The 22502-nt window shown below is 48.2% G+C and overlaps 1 protein-coding gene across 3 annotated transcripts in view; it reads left to right on the top strand.

The window, feature by feature from the left end:
- Positions 1-22502, top strand: part of CSNK1G2 (casein kinase 1 gamma 2) — a 106091-nt gene that overhangs the window by 64624 nt on the left and 18965 nt on the right. For all 3 annotated transcript variants that reach the window (XM_060232770.1, XM_060232771.1, XM_060232772.1), the window contains exons 3-7: positions 3202-3242; positions 5458-5527; positions 9332-9480; positions 13760-13994; positions 21982-22067. In XM_060232770.1, the coding sequence (XP_060088753.1) occupies positions 3202-3242; positions 5458-5527; positions 9332-9480; positions 13760-13994; positions 21982-22067 (581 nt within the window). The remainder of the gene's footprint in view (positions 1-3201; positions 3243-5457; positions 5528-9331; positions 9481-13759; positions 13995-21981; positions 22068-22502) is intronic.

The raw sequence follows: 22502 nt of genomic DNA on the forward strand, positions 1-22502 counted from the left end.
ATGTCTGCTGGGCACTCCATTATTCCCTATAGAGACTGATTCCCAGGGGTAAAATGGAGAATTGATCTGTGGGTATCTGGGGCTCTGGGGGGGACTGTTTTTTGAGGTACAGGCAAGGGTTGCAAAGTCCCCGGCGTCCCAGAGCGGGGGACATTCGCGCACGCAAAGCGCAGCACGAGGCGCAGTGATGTCACCCGGAAGTGACGTAATCAAAATGGCAGCGCCCATGCGGGCCGCTCGAGGCGTTTCCGGGAAAACTCTACGGTTTTCCTGGACGCTCTAGCCATTTGGGAGGTTAAAACTCTGTGGTACCTATTGTACCACGGAGTTTTCCCTCCCAAATGGCTGGAGCGTTTGGAAAAACTATAGAGTTTTCCTGGAAACGCCTAGAGTGGCCCCGCACGGGCACCGCCATTTTGATGACATCACTTCTGGGTGAAGTCATCGTGCCAGCGGTGCGGGGGGAAGTGTAGGGGGATTCACCACCTGAACTGAGGGCTTGACACTAAATTGTTCAGGGTGGTGAGAACCAGAGAGGATTGTGAGGAACTCCAAAGGGATCTGTTGAGGCTGGGTGAGTGGGCGTCAACGTGGCAGATGTGGTTCAATGTGGCCAAGTGCAAAGTAATGCACATTGGGGCTAAGAATCCCAGCTACAAATACAAGTTGATGGGGTGTGAACTGGCAGAGACTGACGAAGATAGAGATCTTGGGGTCATGGTGGATAACTCATTGAAAATGTCAAGACAGTGTGCAATTGCAATAAAAAAGACCAACACTATGCTGGGAATTATTAGGAAGGGAATTGAAAACAAATCAGCCAATATCATAATGCCCCTGTATAAATCGATGGTGCGGTCTCATTTGGAGTACTGTGTGCAGTTCTGGTCGCCGCACCTCAAAAAGGATATTCTAGCATTGGAGAAAGTCCAGAGAAGGGCAACTAGAATGATTAAAGGGCTGGAGCACTTTCCCTATGAAGAAAGGTTGAAACGCTAGGGGCTCTTTAGCTTGGAGAAACGTCGACTGTGGGGTGACATGATAGAGGTTTACAAGATAATGCATGGGATGGAGAAAGTAGAGAAAGAAGTCCTTTTCTCCCTTTCTCACAATACAAGAACTTGTGGGCATTCGATGAAATTGCTGAGCAGACAGGTTAAAACGGATAAAAGGAAGTACTTCTTCACCCAAAGGGTGATTAACATGTGGAATTCACTGCCACAGGAGGTGGTGGTGGCCACAAGCATAGCCACCTTCAAGAGGGGTTTAGATAAAAATATGGAGCACAGGTCCATCAGTGGCTATTAGCCACAGTGTGTGTGTATATATAAAAATTTTTGCCACTGTGTGACACAGAGTGTTGGACTGGATGGGCCGTTGGCCTGATCCAACATGGCTTCTCTTATGTTCTTGACTGCCTTAGTACAGGCACTTGGGGATTGAGCAACCAAAAGAGTCACGTGGTAAGGAGAACTGGAGAACAAGCACAAAGCTCCATGTAATAACCGCTTGAATAAAGGTCGATGTTTTAAAAGAGATATCAACCAATAAAGCAAAGCTGCTAGTAAAGCGTCTCTGTTTTTTTCTAGGGCATCATGTTCTTCAATAGCTCCACGTACAGACATTCCTTTTTTCGGCAGCCAAATGCCAATAGCACTCTTTATCCAAGCGAAAGCTTCCTCATTCACAAAACAACGTATCTATTTCACAAAGCTTCACTCTCACTATTTGTTTTGGAATGCAGGATTGAGAGAGCCTGGAAGAACAAGTCCTACCTCCCCCCCCCGACCCAAAGGGAGGAGCCTCAGCCAATGGAGAACATTTGAGGTTTTGCTCTGTACCTTCTGTGCAGTTGAGCAAGCCTTGCAGAGCAAGCTGTGATGCAGAAAGGAGCAAGAGAGAGGGAGAAGGAAGCAGATGACAGCCAGTAGCTCGGGGGCCTGATAGGAGCCCTCTGGGGCCCTGGTTTGCCCCCTGGGCCACATGTTTGACACTCCTGAGCTATAGGGTTCTTTAAATCCGGCAGGAGGGGTGGGAGAGGCATGGTCGCTGTTGGGCGCTTGGGTTCCCCTGCCAGGCAGGTGGGGGAATAAACCATCCTTTCTACTGCCTTTTCCTCCATGTTGCATAGATCAGACTTCAGATAAGTCCAGATAAGTCCAACTGGAGAGCCAGTTTGGTGTAGTGGTTAACTGTGCGGACTCTTATCTGGGAGAACCGGGTTTGATTCCCCACTCTTCCACTTGCACCTGCTGGAATGGCCTTGGGTCAGCCATAGCTCTGACAGGTTGTCCTTGAAAGGGCAGCTGCTGTGAGAGCTCTCTCAGTCCCACCCACCTCACAGGGTGTCTGTTGTGGGGGAGGAAGGTAAAGGAGATTGTGAGCCGCTCTGAGACTCTTCGGAGTGGAGGGCGGGATATAAATCCAATATCTTCTTCTTCTTCATAAGGGAGACGGCTTGCCCATTGGCGGGAAAGGGTACGTCTTGTACCCAGATAAGCTGGTGCGAATAGAATAATTGGTTTTCTGCCCTCTTTCTTACCTCCAGAGCCACACTGTGAGTGACTCGCGCTTGGGCCTGTGGGCTAGCGCGAATGAACTTGTGAGCTTTAGGCGTTAATTGGCGAGGCTCACAGGAAGAGTCTCCCAGGCTGAATTTACAATATGGTTTAATCGAGCCCCGTGGCGCAGAGTGGTAAAGCAGCAGTACTGCAGTACTGTGGTCTGAACTCTCTGCTCACGACCTGAGTTCGATTCCGGCGGAAGCTGGATTCAGGTCGCCGGCCCGAGGTTGACTCGGCCTTGCATCCTTCCGAGTTCGGTAAATGAGTCCCCAGTTTGCTGGGAGGAAAGTGTAAAAGACTGGGGAAGGCAATGGCAAACCACCCTGTAAAAAAAAGCCTGCCGTGAAAACGTTGTGAAAGCAACGTCACCCCAGAGTCAAAAACGACTGGTGCTTGCACAGGGGACCTTTCCTTCCCTTAATCGAGCACCAGTTTGTTGCAATGTCTGGATGCAGATGGTCCCAAAAGCCCAGGGTTCAAAAAAGTAGTTCATTTCAGTAACTGCAGTTTGTATTAACTGCTTTTCGGTTAACCGGAGTTTTCCGCCCAAACTGAGGCTTGTTGAAGTGCTGTGCTTTGGAAACTTCTGCTGTTTTATTCTTTAGGCTCACTTTTATTTTTGTTTCCCCACATACAGGGAAGAACCTCTACACGAATGAATACGTAGCGATCAAGCTGGTAAGTTGCTCATGGTGATTTCAAACCTCTTCCCCTTGTTCACTGCCGGGCCATAGCAGTTTTTGGCTTTTAACGTTTTGAGTTTGCATAAGAATGAGAAAAAAGAGGGTACAGGGTATAAAGAAAAACAGTGAGCATATAAACAGAAAAGAAGTACATTCTGCATATTTATGCATCATTCACCTTAAAAGAAAAAGGCCATAACGTATTTCCCTAAATTCAAAACAGACTCCAAAAATGACTCTTTAAGTAATCAATATATAATATAAGTCTTGGAAGTTCACACCTAAACTTATCTAAAATGGATCATATTCTCAATAAGTACATAATAAATAAATACTGGTTGCTCATTGCATTTCACATCAACTTGTTTTAACTTGTTGGAGGGACGGTGGCTCAGTGGTAGAGCATCTGCTTGGGAAGCAGAAGGTCCCAGGTTCGATCCCTGGCATCTCCAAAAAAGGGTCCAGGCCAAATAGGTGTGAAAAACCTCAGCTTGAGACCCTGGAGAGCTGCTGCCAGTCTGAGAAGACAATACTGACTTTGATGGACCAAAGGTCTGATTCAGTATAAGGCAGCTTCATATGTTCATATGTTAATCAAAAAATCCGGTTGAAGTGTCCCAGCAAATATTCCACGGCTCCCAGTGGTTTTTTTTCTTCTTCCTTAAATTTGCCACCAAGTAATAAAGACAAGTGGCCCATCTCTGCTGTCTCCAAAATTTCCCCAATCAGTTCTTGGGCCATACTGGTTTTAACAGGGGAGGGGAATTAGGATTTTTAACGGTTCCCATATCTTGTGTGTGCATGGGCGTGAGATGTTCCCTAAGCAACCCTAGGTGAGCTCCTGCATGAATTAGTGTGCTCTGGGATCATCCTTCCTGAGCGAAGACAAAAAGGTGTGAGTAGGGTTGCCAATCCCCAGGTGGGGGCAGGGGATCCCCTGGTTTGGAGGCCCTCCCCCCGCTTCAGGGTTGTCAGAAAGCGGGGGGGAGGGGAGGGAAATGTCTGCTGGGAACTCTGTTATTCCCTATGGAGATTTATTCCCATAGAAATCATGGAGAATTGATCCGCGGGTATCTGGGGCTCTGCGGGGGCTGTTTTTTGTGGTAGAGGCACCAAATTTGGGGTAGAGGCACCAGGGAGTCCAATTCTATGAGCCCCAAAAGAAGGTGTCCCTATCCGTCATTATTTCCTATGGAAGGAAGGCATTGAAAAGGTGTGCCGTCCCTTTAAATGTGAGGGCCAGAATGCCCTTTGGAGTTCAACGATGCTTGTCACAGCCTTGATCTTGGCTCCACCCCTAATGTCTCCTGGCTCCACCCCCAAAGTCTCCTGGCTTCACCCCCAAAGTCCCCAGATATTTCTTGAATTGGAGTTGGCAACCCTAGGTGTGTGCTGGAGGCTAAAAATCTGTGAGCTAGCTCACACTAACTCAGCTGTGAGGGAACACTGGTCACAAGCAATACTCCCTCTAAGCTGCAGAGTCTTGGGAGCAAAAATTCTACTTCATGAGCTACAGGCATTATAGTTGGGAGCTACTACATAAATTAGTGTGCTCTGGGGTCATCTTTCCTGAGCTAAGAAAAAAAAAGTTAAAAATCTGTGAGCTAGCTCACGCTAACTCAGCTTAGAGGGAACACAGCCGCCCTGAGCCTGTCTCGGCGGGGAGGGCAGGCTATAAATTAAATAAAATATATAAAATAAATGAAGAGAGCAGTGGCCATTAGGGAGGGCTGGCATGCGACCCACTTCCAGAGGCTTCGCGACCCATGGGTTCTCTGTCTCTCTCTCTCTCGGCTTGACTTCGCGAACGAAGATTTAAGAAAGGTGCAGTAGTCCACGTCTGCTGCAGGCTCGCTGGTGGCTGACAAGACCAATGCGGGACAGGCAGGTCCGGCCACAGTGGCTGCAGGGAAAAGTCTGATTTGGGGTTGGTGCTGTAGCAGTGCGATTCTTCCTCAATCTCCATGGGTTAGGAAACCCTTAATTATACAGAAACAACTGTCCCAAAAACTCGATAGCGTTGTAGCCAGAGCCAGGCTCTCGCTGTCTCTCCAAAACCTAAAAGCAAACGATGGAAGAGTGTACGTGAATGGCGGTAGCAGTTGCGGTCGTAGGAAGCTGCTAATTTAACCGTCGCTTTCTGATTCTGGGCGAGATTTTGCAAGAGGGGGCTGAATGAGGTTTTGCCATTTCTCCCTCTGCTCCCAAAGGAACCAATCAAATCCAGAGCACCACAATTGCACTTGGAGTACCGGTTCTACAAACAGCTTGGGAATGCAGGTGAGTGCGGGAGCGGAGAATTTTAAAATGTCTGCTGGCATTCCCGAGTCCTCATGCTATTGGGAGGAAGCAGGTAAGCGAGGGTTGCCAATCCCCAGGTGGGGGCAGGGGATCCCCCGGTTTGGAGGCCCTCCCCCTGCTTCAGGGTCATCAGAAAGCGGGAGGGGGGAGGGAAATGTCTGCTGGGCGCTCCATTATGCCCTATGGAGAACGATTCCCGTAGGGTATAATGGAAAATTGATCTGCAGGTATCGGGGGCGGGAGGGCTGTTTTTTTGAGGTAGAGGCACCAAATTTGCAGCATACCCTCCAGTGCCTCTCCTCAAAGTACCCTCCAAGTTTCAAAAAGATTGGACCAGGGGGTCTAATTCTGTGAGCCCCCAAAGAAGGTGACCCTGTCCTTCATTATTTCCTGTGGAGGGAAGGCATTTAAAAGGTGTTGCGGACCCTTTCAATGTGATGGCCAACGCTCCCTTTGGAGTTCAATTCTGCTTATCACAACCTTGCTCCTGGCCCCACCCTCAGTGTCTCCTGGCTCCACCCCTCAAAGTTTCCTGGCTCCACCCCCAAAATTCCAAGATATTTCTTGAATTGGACTTGGCAACCCTAAGGTAAGCTAGCACCCACTGAGATTTCTGACTCTGGTTTCATTTGTCTAGGGAGTGTAATACAGGGTGGCAGATCTGGCCGGGAACCAGGAAGACCCGAGTTCAAATCTCCCATCTTCCTAAATAGCTTCAAATGGGGCATGCTGCCCAATTTTTCCACAGACAGTTTCCCCACAGACCAGTATGGGGTCGTGGTGCAGCTGTCTAGGGTGCCACCAGGTTCCCCCTCTCTCCAGGCGCACATGTGTGTTCCTTGGAGCTTGCCTTCCCTCCCCAGTGAAGGTCTTAGCCCCGGCACCTCCAGCTAAAAGGATCAAGTAGTATTCTCACAATTTTTATTGCTTAATCTCACAATTTAAAAAAAAATAAATTTAAAATAAAAAGCTGTAAATTAAAAAATGTAAATAGTTTCGTGTTTTTTCATTTCTCCTACAGTTCTCTGCTTTTTAAATTTCTGGGGAGGGGCGCTAGAGGGCGCCAAAAACACTAGCAATGGCACTGCCCCTTCTGCCCGCCTGGGACCCGGGCAGTTGAAAGAGGTGGTGTTTCAGAGTGAGGCCACGCTGCCTCTTTCATCTGCCCGGATCCCGGGCGGGCGAAAGGGGTGGTGCAGCACCTCAGCCTCGCTCCACGGCCCGGTTGCTAACAGGCCACGAACTGGTACCGGTCCAAGGCCTGGAGGTTGGTGACTGCCGCCCTACCTCCCTCGCCGGTCCATGCGCGTCCCTCCCGAAGCCGCGCACTTGGTGGAAGAAGATGACCATTGGTGGCAGACTGGCAAGGGTGTCAGCTTGCCCAGTGGCAAGTGGGCACCGTAGGCCCCTGATGAAGTGGGTCCCTCTTAAACATTAGACGATACGTTAAAAATGTTAAAAAGAGCCAGTTTGGTGTAGTGGTTAAGTGTGCGGACTCTTATCTGGGAGAACCGGGTTTGATTCCCCACTCCTCCACTTGCACCTGCTGGAATGGCCTTGGGTCAGCCCGAGCTCTGGCAGAGGTTGTCCTTGAAAGGGCAGCTGCTGTGAGAGCCCTCTCCAGCCCCACCCACCTCACAGGGTGTCTGTTGTGGGGGAGGAAGGGAAAGGAGATTGTGAGCCGCTCTGAGACTCTTCGGAGTGGAGGGCGGGATATAAATCCAATATCTTCATCTACCTCACAGGGTGTCTGTTGTGGGGAGAAAGGGAAAGGAGATTGTGAGCCGCTCTGAGACTCTTCGGAGTGGAGGGCGGGATATAAATCCAATATCTTCATCTACCTCACAGGGTGTCTGTTTTGGGGAAGGAAGGTAGAGGAGATTGTGAGCCGCTCTGAGACTCTTCGGAGTGGAGGGCGGGATATAAATCCAATATCTTCTTCATCTTCTTCTTCTTAATGACGCTTTTAGTAGCTTGAAAATATAATAGGAGTCCCAATAGTATTCCTGTAATGCCGCTTAAATTTACACTGTATTTAGGGTTGCCAGCCTCCAGGTGGGGCCTGGGGAATCCCCCAATTTAAAATTGATCTCCAGTTGGCAGAGACCAAGTCCCCTGGAGAAAATGCAGCCTATATTTACATTTAGTATCTACTGTATACTGCCAGTAATATGTACGCTATATGTACACTGTAATTACTAAATTATATATACCTTTGTTTCGCAAAAGTTTTAATTGTACCTTTTCCCACTTAGGTATTATTTTTTTTTTGAAAATTTTATTTATTTTCTTACACAAATGAAACGATAGCCTTATCACTGTGGGTGGGTCCCCTGTGTCTCCTGGCAACCGGTATTTTTAGACCCAGTCCGCCACGGACGACCATCCCAGATAAAAGGAGTGTACCATTCTTCAGTCCAGGGTATACAGCTGCGATCCCCTGCTAGAACCGCCAAACAAGCTCGATTTAGATCAAGGGTGTCGAACACATTTGTTATGAGGGCCGGATCTGACATAAATGAGATCTTGTCGGGCTGGGCCGTGTGTGCACCTATCTAAGATTAGGTAGAACAGGTATTAGAAAGGATAAAAGCCAGTTTGGTGTAGGGGTTAAGTGTGCGGACTCTTATCTGGGAGAACCGGGTTTGATTCCCCACTCCTCCACTTGCACCTGCTGGAATGGCCTTGGGTCAGCCAGAGCTCTGGCAGAGGTTGTCCTTGAAAGGGCAGCTGCTGTGAGAGCCCTCTCCAGCCCCACCCACCTCACAGGGTGTCTGTTGTGGGGGAGGAAGGTAAAGGAGATTGTAGGCCACTCTGAGACTCTGTCCTTGAAAGAGCAGCTTCTGGGAGAGCTCTCTCAGCCCCACCCACCTCACAGGGTGTCTGTTGTGGGGGAGGAAGGGAAAGGAGATTGTAGGCTGCTCTGAGACTTTGTCCTTGAAAGAGCAGCTTCTGGGAGAGCTCTGTCATTTCCACCCACCTCGCAGGGTGTCTGTTGTGGGGGAAGAAGGGAAAGGAGATTATAGGCCACTCTGTCCTTGAAAGGGCAGCTTCTGGGAGAGCTCTCTCAGCCCCACCCGCCTCACAGGGTGTCTCTTGTGGGGAAGAAAGGGAAAGGAGATTGTAGGCTGCTCTGAGACTCTGTCCTTGAAAGGGCAGCTTCTGGGAGAGCTCTGTCATCTCCACCCACCTCACAGGGTGTCTGTTGTGGGGGAGGAAGGGAAAGGAGATTGTGAGCCGCTCTGAGACTCTTCGGAGTGGTGGGCAGGATATAAATCCAATATCTTCTTCATCTTCTTCTTAAAAACACAAAGATTTTCTTTCGTTTTTTTAAAAAAACCCTTAAAATAAAACGTGTAAAATATTGGCACTCGTTGGTCTTAAAGGTGCTTTCTTTGTATTCCTCTCATGGGATCCAGGGAACTGGGCAAAGAAAGCTCTGGCTCTTTCCTTCCTTTTTCCAGGGGACCAGGAAGGGGAGGAGCCTCAGCGAGCAGAAGAAAGAGAGGCTTGGCTCCGTAGCTCTGCTGTGTGATTGAGAGAGCCCCTCTTCTTCCCCTCAGCCAATGGAGAAAATAGAGGTTTTGCAAATGACAGCTAGTTGCTCGGGGGCCTGATAGGAGCCCTCGGGGGGGGGGGGTCTGATTCGGCCCCCAGACGGCATGTTTGACACCCCTGATTTAGATCAAAACTTGGGAGGAGAGAAGTGGCTTTTGTGATGCCCCCTTCTCACGCTTGCCGCCTCACCCTTTCTCTTTCCCCTCTTTCGCAACCCCATTGCAGAAGGAATCCCTCAGGTTTACTACTTTGGCCCGTGCGGGAAGTACAACGCCATGGTCTTGGAACTGCTGGGGCCCAGCCTGGAAGACCTCTTCGACCTCTGCGACCGGACGTTCACGCTCAAGACGGTCCTCATGATCGCCATCCAATTGGTGAGCGGCCTTCTTGCGGCTCCACCCACAAGTAACAGGGCCACTCCCCCTCCCCGGCAGGGCAAGGGACAAACCTCTCTTGCCTCCATGTCCTGGAACGCTCTATGGTGAAGTCGTATTTCCTTTACTGAAGACTGTGCTGAAGAGAGGTTCTAAGCTGAATTCAGAAGCTGTAATTAAGTAACCTTGCACGATGTTATTTCCTCTTTTGTTCGTTTGTTTCTGGGACCGAATTGAGACGTTTGGTGTGGTTTTGTTCCGGCTTGGGCCACGGACTTGTCGCACTCACCTCCATTGCAAAAGTTATCTGTTTAAGTATTTGCTGAGTTGGTACTTGTCTTTTGGGACTTCAGCGGGGTTTATTGATACCAGGAGTGGCCAAACTTGCTTAATGTAGGAGCCACGTAGAATAAACATCAGACGTTTGAGAGCTGCAAGACATGAACGTCAGATGTTTGAAGGAAGGGAGGGAGGGAGGAGGGAAGGAAAGAAGGAAGATGGGGAGGAAGGAGGGAGGGAAGGAAGGAAGATGGGGAGGAGAGGTGGAAAGAAAGCAACTTCTTCAAGCTGTGCTCTTCAAGCTGCCGGCTGACTTGGAGAAGGGATTTAAAGAGAAATGCCTTCTCCAAGCCAGCAGCTGGAGTGGTGGGGGTTTGGCTACCCCAGTTCTAGACCTTATGTTGCTAGAAGATAATTTTTGATAGCGCAACGTATGAAAACCTCTCAGAAGCCGGAGAGGGGGCCGGAATCTGCATTCTTTTTTTTTTTTAAGTTGTTTTAGTTTTAAATCTACAGACCGCCCTTCCCCAAAGGGGTCAAGGTGGTGAACGTCATATGTCAAAACCCAGAATAAGCTAAAATGTGCGATAAATAGAATTAATAACAAGTAATGTTAGCAGATAAAGCAATAGCAGCCTTTCAGTAACTGATGGCATAAAAATTCCTCTCCCTTGCCCTGGAGAGCACTAGTTTTGGTTACATGCAAAAGGTTTGCAGAGTAGCGGAGTGCTGTGGTGTCATCTAACCGTGGCTAGTGCTGCACAGAAGAAGGGAACGCAAAGCGCTCCCAATCACCTCTTTCACCTCAAAAACTTTAGGTTGGGAAATGCAATGCTGGAGGAGAGTTTTACGGATACCACGGACTGCTGAAAAGGCAAAGCGGATTCTAGATCAAATGAAGCCTGGACTCTCTAGGACAGAGGTGGCCAAACTGCAACCCAGGAGCCACACAGGGCTCTTTCACACAAACTGTGTGGATCTCGAAGCCCCCACTGCCCCCTGTCAGCTGGCTTGGAGAAGGCAGTTCTCTCTTTAAGTCACTTCTTCAAGCCAAGCCAGCCAGCAGCTTGGAGAATGCATTTAAAGTTGAAGTTGCTTTCTTTCCATCTCTCCTTTCCTCCCCACATCCATCCCATCTGTCTGTCTGTCTGTCCATCCATCCATCCATCTATCCATTCATCCATATCTCTCTCTCATCCATCCATCCATCCATTATCTATCATCACCCATCCATCCATCCATCCATCTACCTATCATCTATCTACCTATCATCCATCCATCCATCCATCATCCATCCACCCTCCATCATCTATTATCTATCTGTCATCCATCTACCTATCATCCATCATCTATCCATCTATCATCTATCTATCATCTATCCGTCTGTCTGTCTGTCTGTCTGTCTGTCTGTCTGTCTGTCTGTCTGTCTGTCTATCTATCTATCTATCTATCTATCTATCTATCTATCTATCTATCTATCTATCTATCTACTATCATCTTGTCTATCCTTCTATCTTTCTGCTATCATCTTATCTATCCATCCATCTATCTATCATCTGTCTATCTACTATCATCTTATCTGTCTATCCATCTATCTATCCATCCATCCATCCATCCATCTCTCCCCTTCTCTCTTTCTCTGTTTCTCTCTTTCTCTCTGTCCGTCCGTCTGTCTATCCATCCATCTCTCTCTTTGTCTGTCTATTATCATCTTGTCTATCCATCTATCTTTCTACTATCATCTTATCTGTCTGTCCATCTATCTATCTATCTATCTATCCATCCATCTATCCATCTCTCCCTCTCTCTCTCTTTCTGTCCGTCTGTCTGTATCCATCCATCCATTTCTCTCTCTCTCTTCATCTGTCTGCCTGTCTGTCTGTCTTTCTGTCTGTCTATCTAGCTGTCATCTGTCTCTCTGTCTGTCCATCCAATCGAACCTATCTACCTACCTACATCTGACATTCATATCTTGAGGCTCTCAAACACCTGACTTTTATTCTGTGTGGCTCTTACGTTAAGCGAGTTTGACCATCTCTGCCCTAGAAGCTAAAACGACAAAACGGAGGCAGTCGTACTTTGGTCATATCATGAGAAGACGAGATTTGCTTGAAAAGACTGCAACGCTAGGAAAAGTTGATAGGAGGGAAAGAGGAGGACCCGGCAGGAGATGGACTGATTCGGTCGAGGATGCTGCAGCCCTCCGTTGTCAAGACCCGAGCAAGGCTGTGAATGGCAGGATAGTTTGGAGGACATTAATTCAGAGAATCGCCATAAAGGAGAGCCAGTTTGGTGTAGTGGTTAAGTGTGCGGACTCTTATCTGGGAAAACCAGGTTTGATTCCCCACTCCTCCACTTGCACCTGCTGGAATGGCCTTGGGTCAGCCATAGCTCTGGCAGAGGTTGTCTTTGAAAGGGCAGCTGCTGTGAGAGCCCTCTCCAGCCCCACCCACCTCACAGGGTGTCTGTTGTGGGGGAGGAAGGGAAAGGAGATTGTGAGCCGCTCTGAGACTCTTCGGAGTCGAGGGTGGGATATAAATCCAATATCTTCATCTACCTCACAGGGTGTCTGTTGTAGGGGAGGAAGGTAAAGGAGATCGTGAGCCTCTCTGAGACTCTTCGGAGTGGAGGGCGGGATATAAATCCAATATCTTCATCTACCTCACAGGGTGTCTGTTGTGGGGGAGGAAGGGAAAGGAGATTGTGAGCCGCTCTGAGACTCTTCGGAGTGGAGGGCGGGATATAAATCCAATATCTTCATCTACCTCACAGGGTGTCTGTTGTAGGGGAGGAAGGTAAAGGAGATCGTGAGCCGCTCTGAGACTCTACGGAGTGGAGGGCGGGATATAAATCCAATATCTTCATCTACCTCACAGGGTGTCTGTTGTGGGGGAGGAAGGGAAAGGAGATTGTGAGCTGCTCTGAGACTCTTCGGAGTGGAGGGCGGGATAGAAATCCAATATCTTCTTCTTCTTCTTCTTCTAAATGAAAAATGACTTGACGGCCCTTCACGCACACATCGTGTCATCGGTCCCCTCCCCTTGCATCAGGATTTCATTTTTTTATTTTTGTAAACAAGTTTTATTACGTTTTTACAGGGAAGGTTAGGGAATTGGGGGAAGGATCAGGGATAAGGTGCAGAAAGTAAAAGAACAGATTGCAGTTATTACTACATCAATAAAAACAAAAAAATATGTAATTCATTATACCTGCAAGTACTCAAAAGTAGTACATAGATATTACCTTTAAAGTCTACAAACATTTTGATATTGCTGTAAAATCCTACTATTTAGTGGGAAATTCCAGATTCTTATTTATCGTGTCTGCGATCATACAAAACCACATCTTTATATCTTTAATCTACACAAAACAACAAAGGAAGAAGAAAAAGAAAAGAGAGAAAAGTTCAAATTGTGGTCTTCAGTACTGGCTTATTAAGCAAGACGTTTCTGTATATAGAGCCCCGTGGTGCAGAGTGTTAAAGCTGCAGTACTGCAGTCCTAAGCTCTGCTCACGACCTGAGTTCGATCCCCGGTGGAAGCTGGGTTTTCAGGTAGCCAGCTCGAGGTTGACTCAGCCTTCCATCCTTCCGAGGTCGGTAAAATGAGTACCCAGCTTGCTGGGGGGAAAGTGTAGATGACTGGAGAAGGCAATGGCAAACCACCCCGTAAAAAGTCTGCCGTGAAAAGGTTGCGAAAGCAACGTCACCCCAGAGTCGGAAACAACTGGTGCTTGCACAGGGGACCTTTCCTTTCCTTTCCTTCTGTATATAACAACAGCAGCTGTGCATTTCGCTATCTAAGTTACAAAAGAGTCTCAAGGCTAACAAAAATAAAACCAGCTTCTCATTAACCGTGAAAGGCTTTTGAGTGAAATGGGTACAGTTATAATACGCATGTCTCATTAGCAAATGTTGATAACTTTAGGATTCCAGATCTGTTTGTCTTTAACATGCTAGAGCCCCTGAGAAAAGGCCCCTTTTCCCTTTCTCCCAATCCAGATCACACGGATGGAGTACGTTCACACCAAAAGCCTAATCTACAGAGATGTCAAGCCCGAGAACTTCTTGGTGGGGCGCCCGGGCAGCAAACGGCAACACACCATTCACATCATCGACTTCGGCCTGGCCAAAGAGTACATTGACCCCGAGACCAAAAAACACATCCCCTACCGAGAGCACAAGAGCCTGACAGGGACGGCCCGATACATGAGCATCAACACACACCTCGGGAAAGGTAAGCCGGCAGGCGCAGCTCGCGGAGGAGCTGTGTGACAAAAGGTGCCTTCTTTGTATGAGCCAGGGAACTAGGCAAAGGAAGCTCTGGCTCTGTCCTTCCTTCCCCAGAGGACCAGGAGGGGAAGGAGCCTCAACCAATAGAAGGAAGAGAGGCTTGGCTCAGTAGCTCCGCTGTGTGATTGAGAGAGCCTAGAAAAGCAAGCTGTCCCTCCTCCCTTCCTCCCCAAGGGAGGAGCCTCAACCAATGGAGAAAATAGAGGTTTTGCACTGTAGCTCCAGCGGATGACTAAGCTCTTGACTTGGCCAAAAGCCAGCAACATCGTGTTGGAGATAGGGTTGGGTAATACCTGGAGATGGGAGGGGGTGGAGCCTGGGGAGAGAAGGTTTTGGTGAGGAGTGGAACCTCAGTAGAGTTCATTGCCATGGAGTGCACAATCTAAAGCAGGGGTGCCAAACCTGTGTCCCAGGGGCTGAATCAGGCCCTCGGAGGGCTTCTTTCAGGCCCCCGAGCAACTGGCTGTCGTCTGCTTCCTTCTTCCTCACTCTTGCTTCCTTCTGCATCACAGCTTGCTTTGCCAGACTTGCTCAATCGCACAGGAGCTACAGAGCAAAACCTCCATCTTTTCCATTAGCTGAGGCTCCTGCCTTGGGGAGGAAGGGGGGGAGGGAGAACTTGTTTTGCCTGGTTCTCTCAATAGCACAGCAGAGCTACTGAGCCAAGCCTCTCGTCCTTCTATTGACCAAGGCTCCTCCCCCTCCTGGTCCCCTGGGGAAGGCAGGAAAGAGCCAGAACTTCCTTTGCCCAGTTCCCTGGATCCCATGGGAGAGGTACAAAGAAATCACCTTTAAGACTATTGAGTGCTAATGTTTTAAGCATGCTTTATTTTAAGTTTCTTTTAAACTTTAATTGTGTTTGTAAGCCAGTTTGGTTCAGTGGTTAAGTGCTTGGATTCTTATCTGGAAGAACTGGGTTTGATTCCCCACTCCTCCACTTGCACCTGCTGGAATGGCCTTGGGTCATCCATAGCTCTCGCAGGGGTTGTCCTTGAAAGGGCAGCTTCTGGGAGAGCCCTCCAGCCCCACCTGCCTCACAGGGTGTCTGTTGTGGGGAAGGAAGGGGAAGGAGATTGTAGGCCGCTCTGAGACTCTGTCCTTAAAAGGGCAGCTTCTGGGAGAGCCCTCTCAGCCCCACCCACCTCACAGGGTGTCTGTTGCGGGGGGAGAAGATATAGGATATTGTAAGCTGCTTTGAGTCTCTGATTCAGAGAGAAGGGCAGGTTATAAATCTGCAGTCTTCTTCTTCTTTATAAAGTTTATATCTCTGCTACCTGGCATTAAAGAAGCCCATGGCGCAGAGAGGCAAAGCTGCAGTGCTGCAGTCCGAGCTCTCTGCTCATGACCTGAGTTCAATCCCAGCGGAAGCTGGGTTCAGGTAGCCGGCTCCAGGTTGACTCAGCCTTCCATCCTTCCGAGGTCGGTCAAAGGAGTCCCCAGCTTACTGGGGGGAAAGTGTAGAGGCTGGGGAAGGCCATGGCAAACCACCCCATAAAAAGTCTACTGTGAAAACGTCGTGATAAAACGTCGCCCCAGAGTTGGAAACGACTGGTGCTTGTGCAGGGGACTACCTTTACCTTTACCTGGCATTACATTTTATGATACGCATGGCCCGGCTCAAGAAGGTCTCATTTATGTCAGATCTGGCCCTCATAACAAATTAGGTTGACGCCCCTGCTCTGAAGCATCCCTTTTCTCCAGGGGAACTTATCTCTGTAGTCTGGGGATGAGCTGTAAATCTGGGGGCTCCCCACCTGCACCCTACATTGCGTGTTGCCTCTGTTCGCACGCTGAGTGGGAGTGAAAACTTCTTGATTCCAGAAGCCCTGAATTAGACTCCAGGTTGTCTGCATGTGGAAACCTGAGATTATCGGAAGCGTTCTTTCCACTGGCTTGTTGCTAGAGAACCGTCCACAGCGCAAAGGGAAGGAGCAAGCTTCAAAGAAGAGGAGCAGCGGCTAAAAGACAGCCTCTCTTTGGATGCCCACTGATGGGGGTTTCTCAGGCTCCCACCGTAGGACCTCGGAGTATGAGCCAACACACAGGGCTTTTTTTGTAGCAGGAGCTCTTTTGCGTATTAGGCCACACCCCCTAATGTAGCCAATCCTTCAAGAGTTTCCAGGGCTCTTAGTACAGGGCCTACTCCATGTAAGCTGCCTGGGGATTGGCTACCTCAGGGGTGTGTGGCCTAATATGCAAAGGAGTTCCTGCTACAAAAGAAAGGTCCTGCCGACATGTATGAGTGGTGTAAATAAAAAACCACTAAGAGACACCATACATTTCAAACAACCAGACAGTGTAATGTAGAGATCAGTGGTGTTCTGACCAGGCTTGCGTGTAGAACTTAACAAATTAACAAAATTATTTGCGTGTAGAAATTAACAAAAGCACATAGCAAGAAGACATTCACAGAAGACAGTTCAAAAACAGTCTTTCCGATCACAAAGGAGTAACAATATTCCAATATTTAGCCCTTCCAAAGTCGTCTGTTCTAGATATCAAGATGTTTCATCCGTCTTTCTTCAGTTGGGAGGCTTATTTATCACTGGAACCCAGTCTTTACACTACATTCACAGGAGGCCAACAAAGTTCAGAACATGCCTGTTAGATTTCCAGGTTCTCCACGTATGAGTAGAGCTAATCCACCAGGGGTTGATTCATTATCATGGGGGCATGTTGTAGTTTTTGGATTATTTTATAACGTTGATGGGGGGAGGAATTAAAATTAACTTTTGCTTCTTCTTTTGCCTACCTTTAGACCCAAAGGTGGTCCCAGTGGCAGGTTTAGGAATACAATGTTTTTTTTAAAGCTGCACAGAAGCAAACAATGCATGAAAACAGCAGCCCTTAATAGCTTGAAGGGATGCAGAGAGAAAAAAACTGTGATAGAGTTTCAGCGATTGAGCGAAAAACAGTGATTTGGTTTCAAGGCCATGCAGATTTTTTTAAAGGAAAGGGTACGAGGGACCTTAACGGGCTTTTAAAGTGCTAAAACAGGGATCCTCAAACTACGGCCCGCGGGCCAGATGCGGCCCGCTGAGGACATTTATGCGGCCCGCCGGGTTATGGCAAAATCAGACCGGAAGTGACGTTCGACCTAACCTCGCGTTAGCAACGCACACTTCCGGCACTGGGCTGAGGCAGCGGAGACAGAGTGTGAGGTGATACCGAGGTGAGGTGAGTTCCCAGGCCGGGGTGTGTGGTGTGGGGAAGGGAGAGAGATGCAGAAGACGGAGAACTGACGGCCTGCGGCCTTGTACAGTAACGGCAGTCCGGCCCTCCAACAGTCTGAGGGACAGTGAACTGGCCCCCTATTTAAAAAGTTTGAGGACCCCTGTGCTAAAATGTTGAAACAAACAAATTTGTTCCTGATAGATTACTCTTTCTGTGGTTGATTTAGCGCCAAGGAAGATGGGTACAGCTAAGAGCAAAATCGTGGACGGCCCGGGGTCTTTTGGCAAAAGCGCACAAAAAAAATCTTAATTGCATGTGCAAAATGCATTCATTCCTTGCATCTGTATTCTCACCAAGGAGGGCTATACATCCTCTTTCTTTTAGTGTATTTCTTATTTTGAATAGTAAATTAGAATAGCGATTGTAGTCCAATGAATATTAGACTGGTATATTGGAATGTGTTTCTCTGGTTTGGTAACAGAGGGGACATAACACTGTGCCCCACCTCAAAGAAAAAGATGCTATTAGTTACTTCCATGCTTGACAGGAGACAGATGGAGGGTAACAACAAGGTCTCCGTTAATTACTTTTAGCACTCCGCACTTAAGAAGGATATATTTACACATCTGTCTCCAATTATGATATGCTCATTCGCTCCACTGTTTTTCCATGGAACTACATCCAGACAATGGTAGGGTTGCCAATCCCCAGGTGGGGGCAGGGGATCCCCCAGTTTAGAGGCCCTCCCGCCACTTCAGGGTCATCAGAAAGCAAGGGGAGGGGAGGGAAATGTCTGCTGGGAACTCTATTATTCCCCATGGAGATTTATTCCCATAGAAAATCATGAAGAATTGATCTGCGGGTATCTGGGGCTCTGGAGGGGACTGTTTTTTTTTGGGTGGAGGCACCAAATTTTCAGTACAGCATCTAGTGCCTCTCCCCAAAATACCCCCCAAGTTTCAAAAAGATTGGACCAGGAGGTCCAATTCTATGAGCCCCAAAAGAAGGTGCCCCTATCCTTCATTATTCCCTATGGAAGGAAGGAATTGAAAAGGTGTGCCGTCCCTTTCAATGTGATGGCCAGCACTCCCTTTTGAGTTCAATTATGCTTGTCACAGCCTTGATCTTGGCTCCACCCCTAATGTCTCCTGGCTCCACCCCCAAAGTCCCCAGATATTTTTGAATTGGACTTGGCAACCCTAGACAATGGTGACCTTATAAACTCAGCTTGTTAATCCTGTTTACATCAATTAAAAAATCTTCCATATATCTTATGCTAGTTTGTTGTTCAACCTCTGCCTTATATGTATGGGTTGGTAAATTCCGTACAGTGTAATATAAATGACCCGACACTAGGCTCCTCAGGAAATAATTGCTTGCACGTGTAGTGTAGTTCTGCCCACTCAGTCCCAGATGGAGGCCCTGGGTTCTTTATTACTCCGTTTCACAGTTTCTTCAGTGGCATAAGCGTCAATCAAATAATACCTGGACGCGATGTTGTGATTAGGGGAGGGACGATGGCTGAGTGGTAGAGCAGCTGCTTGGTAAGCAGAAGGTCCCAGGTTCAATCCCCGGCATCTCCAACTCAAAAGGGTCCAGGCAAGTAGGCGTGAAAAACCTCAGCTTGAGACCTTGGAGAGCCGCTGCCAGTCTGAGGAGACAAGACTGACTTTGATGGACCGAGGGGAATCTGATTCAGTAGAAGGCAGCTTCATATGTCCAATTTGTTTCACTTTAGGGGAGGGACGGTGGCTCAGTGGTAGAGCATCTGTCTTGGTAAGCAGAAGGTCCCAGGTTCAATCTCCGGCATCTCCAACTAAAAAGGGTCCAAGCAAGTAGTTGTGAAAAACCTCCGCTGGAGACCCCGGAGAGCCGCTGCCAGTCTGAGTAGCCAATACTGACGTTGATGGACCCACAGGGAGTCTGATTCAGTAGAAGGCAACTTCATATGTTCATTTCTGAATTAATATTCCAATCTTCTTTATTCCGTTGCAATTTCTTTATTTCATGTGCAATCTATTTTCTGTCACATCTCTCTCCATGTGGAATCGAGCCTTCAGTCAATTTGCATCGGGTCATTTATATTACATTGTACTGCTCTTATACCGTCACTCCATTTGTATAATTTACTATATTGTTAATTGGTAAATTCCATGTCATCGTATCTGAGGAAGGGTGCCTGAACAAGAAAGCTTGTACTGTGAAAAAAGCTTGGTTGGTCTTGAGGGGGGAAATTTCTTCTTCAGACCAACATTGGCTACCTTCCTGCCTCTGCCAACCCCCCCCCCCCCTAGAAAATAACAAAAAACCCCTCGCCATGTCGTGATCAATGGTCCCTCTAAATAGAAGAGTCTTATGATAAATTCTGCTTTGTGAGCTACTGACATTAAAGTTGTGGGCTGCTGCATAAATAAAACAGAGGCTAGATGGCCACCTGACAGCAATGAAAATCCTGTGAATTTAGGGGGAGGTGTTTGTGAGTTTCCTGCATTGTGCAGGGGGTTGGACTAGATGACCCTGGAGGTCCCTTCCGACTCTAGAATTCTATGATTCTCCTTCCTTGGAGGTTTTCCAACAGAGGTTAGATGGCCGTCTGACAGCAATGAAGATCCTGTGAATTTAGGGGGAGGGGTTTGTGAGTTTCCTGCATTGTGCAGGGGGTTGGACTAGATGACCCTGGAGGTCCCTTCCGACTCTAGAATTCTATGATTCTCCTTCCTTGGAGGTTTTCCAACAGAGGCTAGATGGCCGTCTGACAGCAATGAAGATCCTGTGAATTTAGGGGGAGGGGTTTGTGAGTTTCCTGCCTTGTGCGGGGGGTTGGACTAGATGACCCTGGAGGTCCCTTCCGACTCTAGAATTCTATGATTCTCCTTCCTTGGAGGTTTTCCAACAGAGGCTAGATGGCCATCTGACAGCAATGAAGATCCTGTGAATTTAGGGGGAGGGGTTTGTGAGTTTCCTGCATTGTGCAGGGGGTTGGACTAGATGACCCTGGAGGTCCCTTCCGACTCTAGAATTCTATGATTCTCCTTCCTTGGAGGTTTTCCAACAGAGGTTAGATGGCCGTCTGACAGCAATGAAGATCCTGTGAATTTAGGGGGAGGGGTTTGTGAGTTTCCTGCATTGTGCAGGGGGTTGGACTAGATGACCCTGGAGGTCCCTTCCGACTCTAAAATTCTATGATTCTCCTTCCTTGGAGGTTTTCCAACAGAGGTTAGATGGCCGTCTGACAGCAATGAAGATCCTGTGAATTTAGGGGGAGGGGTTTGTGAGTTTCCTGCATTGTGCAGGGGGTTGGACTAGATGACCCTGGAGGTCCCTTCCGACTCTAGAATTCTATGATTCTCCTTCCTTGGAGGTTTTCCAACAGAGGCTAGATGGCCATCTGACAGCAATGAAGATCCTGTGAATTTAGGGGGAGGGGTTTGTGAGTTTCCTGCCTTGTGCAGGGGGTTGGACTAGATGACCCTGGAGGTCCCTTCCGACTCTAGAATTCTATGATTCTCCTTCCTTGGAGGTTTTCCAACAGAGGCTAGATGGCCATCTGACAGCAATGAAGATCCTGTGAATTTAGGGGGAGGGGTTTGTGAGTTTCCTGCATTGTGCAGGGGGTTGGACTAGATGACCCTGGAGGTCCCTTCCGACTCTAGAATTCTATGATTCTCCTTCCTTGGAGGTTTTCCAACAGAGGTTAGATGGCCGTCTGACTGCAATGAAGATCCTGTGAATTTAGGGGGAGGGGTTTGTGAGTTTCCTGCATTGTGCAGGGGGTTGGACTAGATGACCCTGGAGGTCCCTTCCGACTCTAGAATTCTATGATTCTCCTTCCTTGGAGGTTTTCCAACAGAGGTTAGATGGCCGTCTGACAGCAATGAAGATCCTGTGAATTTAGGGGGAGGGGTTTGTGAGTTTCCTGCATTGTGCAGGGGGTTGGACTAGATGACCCTGGAGGTCCCTTCCGACTCTAGAATTCTATGATTCTCCTTCCTTGGAGGTTTTCCAACAGAGGCTAGATGGCCATCTGACAGCAATGAAGATCCTGTGAATTTAGGGGGAGGGGTTTGTGAGTGTCCTGCATTGTGCAGGGGGTTGGACTAGATGACCCTGGAGGTCCCTTCCGACTCTAGAATTCTATGATTCTCCTTCCTTGGAGGTTTTCCAACAGAGGCTAGATGGCCATCTGACAGCAATGAAGATCCTGTGAATTTAGGGGGAGGGGTTTGTGAGTTTTCTGCATTGTGCGGGGGGTTGGACTAGATGACCCTGGAGGTCCCTTCCAACTCTAGGGTTCTATGATTCTCCTTCCTTGGAGGTTTTCCAACAGAGGTTAGATGGCCGTCTGACAGCAATGAAGATCCTGTGAATTTAGGGGGAGGTGTTTGTGGGTTTCCTGCATTGCGCGGGGGGTTGGACTAGATGACCCTGGAGGTCCCTTCCAACTCTAGGATTCTACGAAATTAGTGTGCTCCAGCGTCATCCTTCCTGAGCTAAGACAAAAATGTGTGAGCTGGAGGCTAAAAATCTGTGTGCTAGCTCGCACTAACTCAGCTTCAGGGGAACACTGGTCATGCTACAGATTGTAGGAACCTCTCTCCGATTGGCTGGACATTGCAAGAACGTTTCAACCGAAAAGAAAAGTTGCACTTAACCAAAATTATATATCATGGTTTTAATAGTCCAGGGAACATAGTTGCGTGTGTCCGTGCATGTGTGTCTCGTCCTATATCCATAGCTCTCCATTTCTTCCCATGCAGAACAAAGCCGCCGAGATGACCTGGAAGCGCTAGGTCACATGTTCATGTACTTCCTCCGTGGGAGTCTTCCTTGGCAAGGCCTCAAGGTGAGGATCTAGCCCCCTAGAATTCATCCAGCCAGTTTGCTGCATGCAAATGTTCCTGTGTATTGCCTCCATTTGTGGTGGAATTCTAGCAGGTGCTCTTTTGCATATTAGGCCCCACCCCCTGATTTATTTTATTTTACTTTATCAAGTTTATATCCCGCCCTCCTCTGACGGACTCAGGGCGGCTAACAAAAAAATAAAAACAGCATCAAATTTTAAAAACAAAATATACAATAAAATCATTTCCATTGTATGAAAGCCAGTTTGGTGTAGTGGTGAAGTGCGCAGACTCTTATCTGGGAGAACCGGGTTTGATTCCCCCCTCCAACACTTGCACCTGCTGAAATGGCCTTGGGTCAGCCATAGCTCTCTTATCTGGGAGAACCGGGTTGGATTCCCCACTCCTCCACTTGCACCTGCTGGAATGGCCTTGGG

The sequence above is a fragment of the Heteronotia binoei genome, chromosome 2, assembly GCF_032191835.1.
Source record: "Heteronotia binoei isolate CCM8104 ecotype False Entrance Well chromosome 2, APGP_CSIRO_Hbin_v1, whole genome shotgun sequence".
NCBI lineage: Eukaryota > Metazoa > Chordata > Lepidosauria > Squamata > Gekkonidae > Heteronotia > Heteronotia binoei.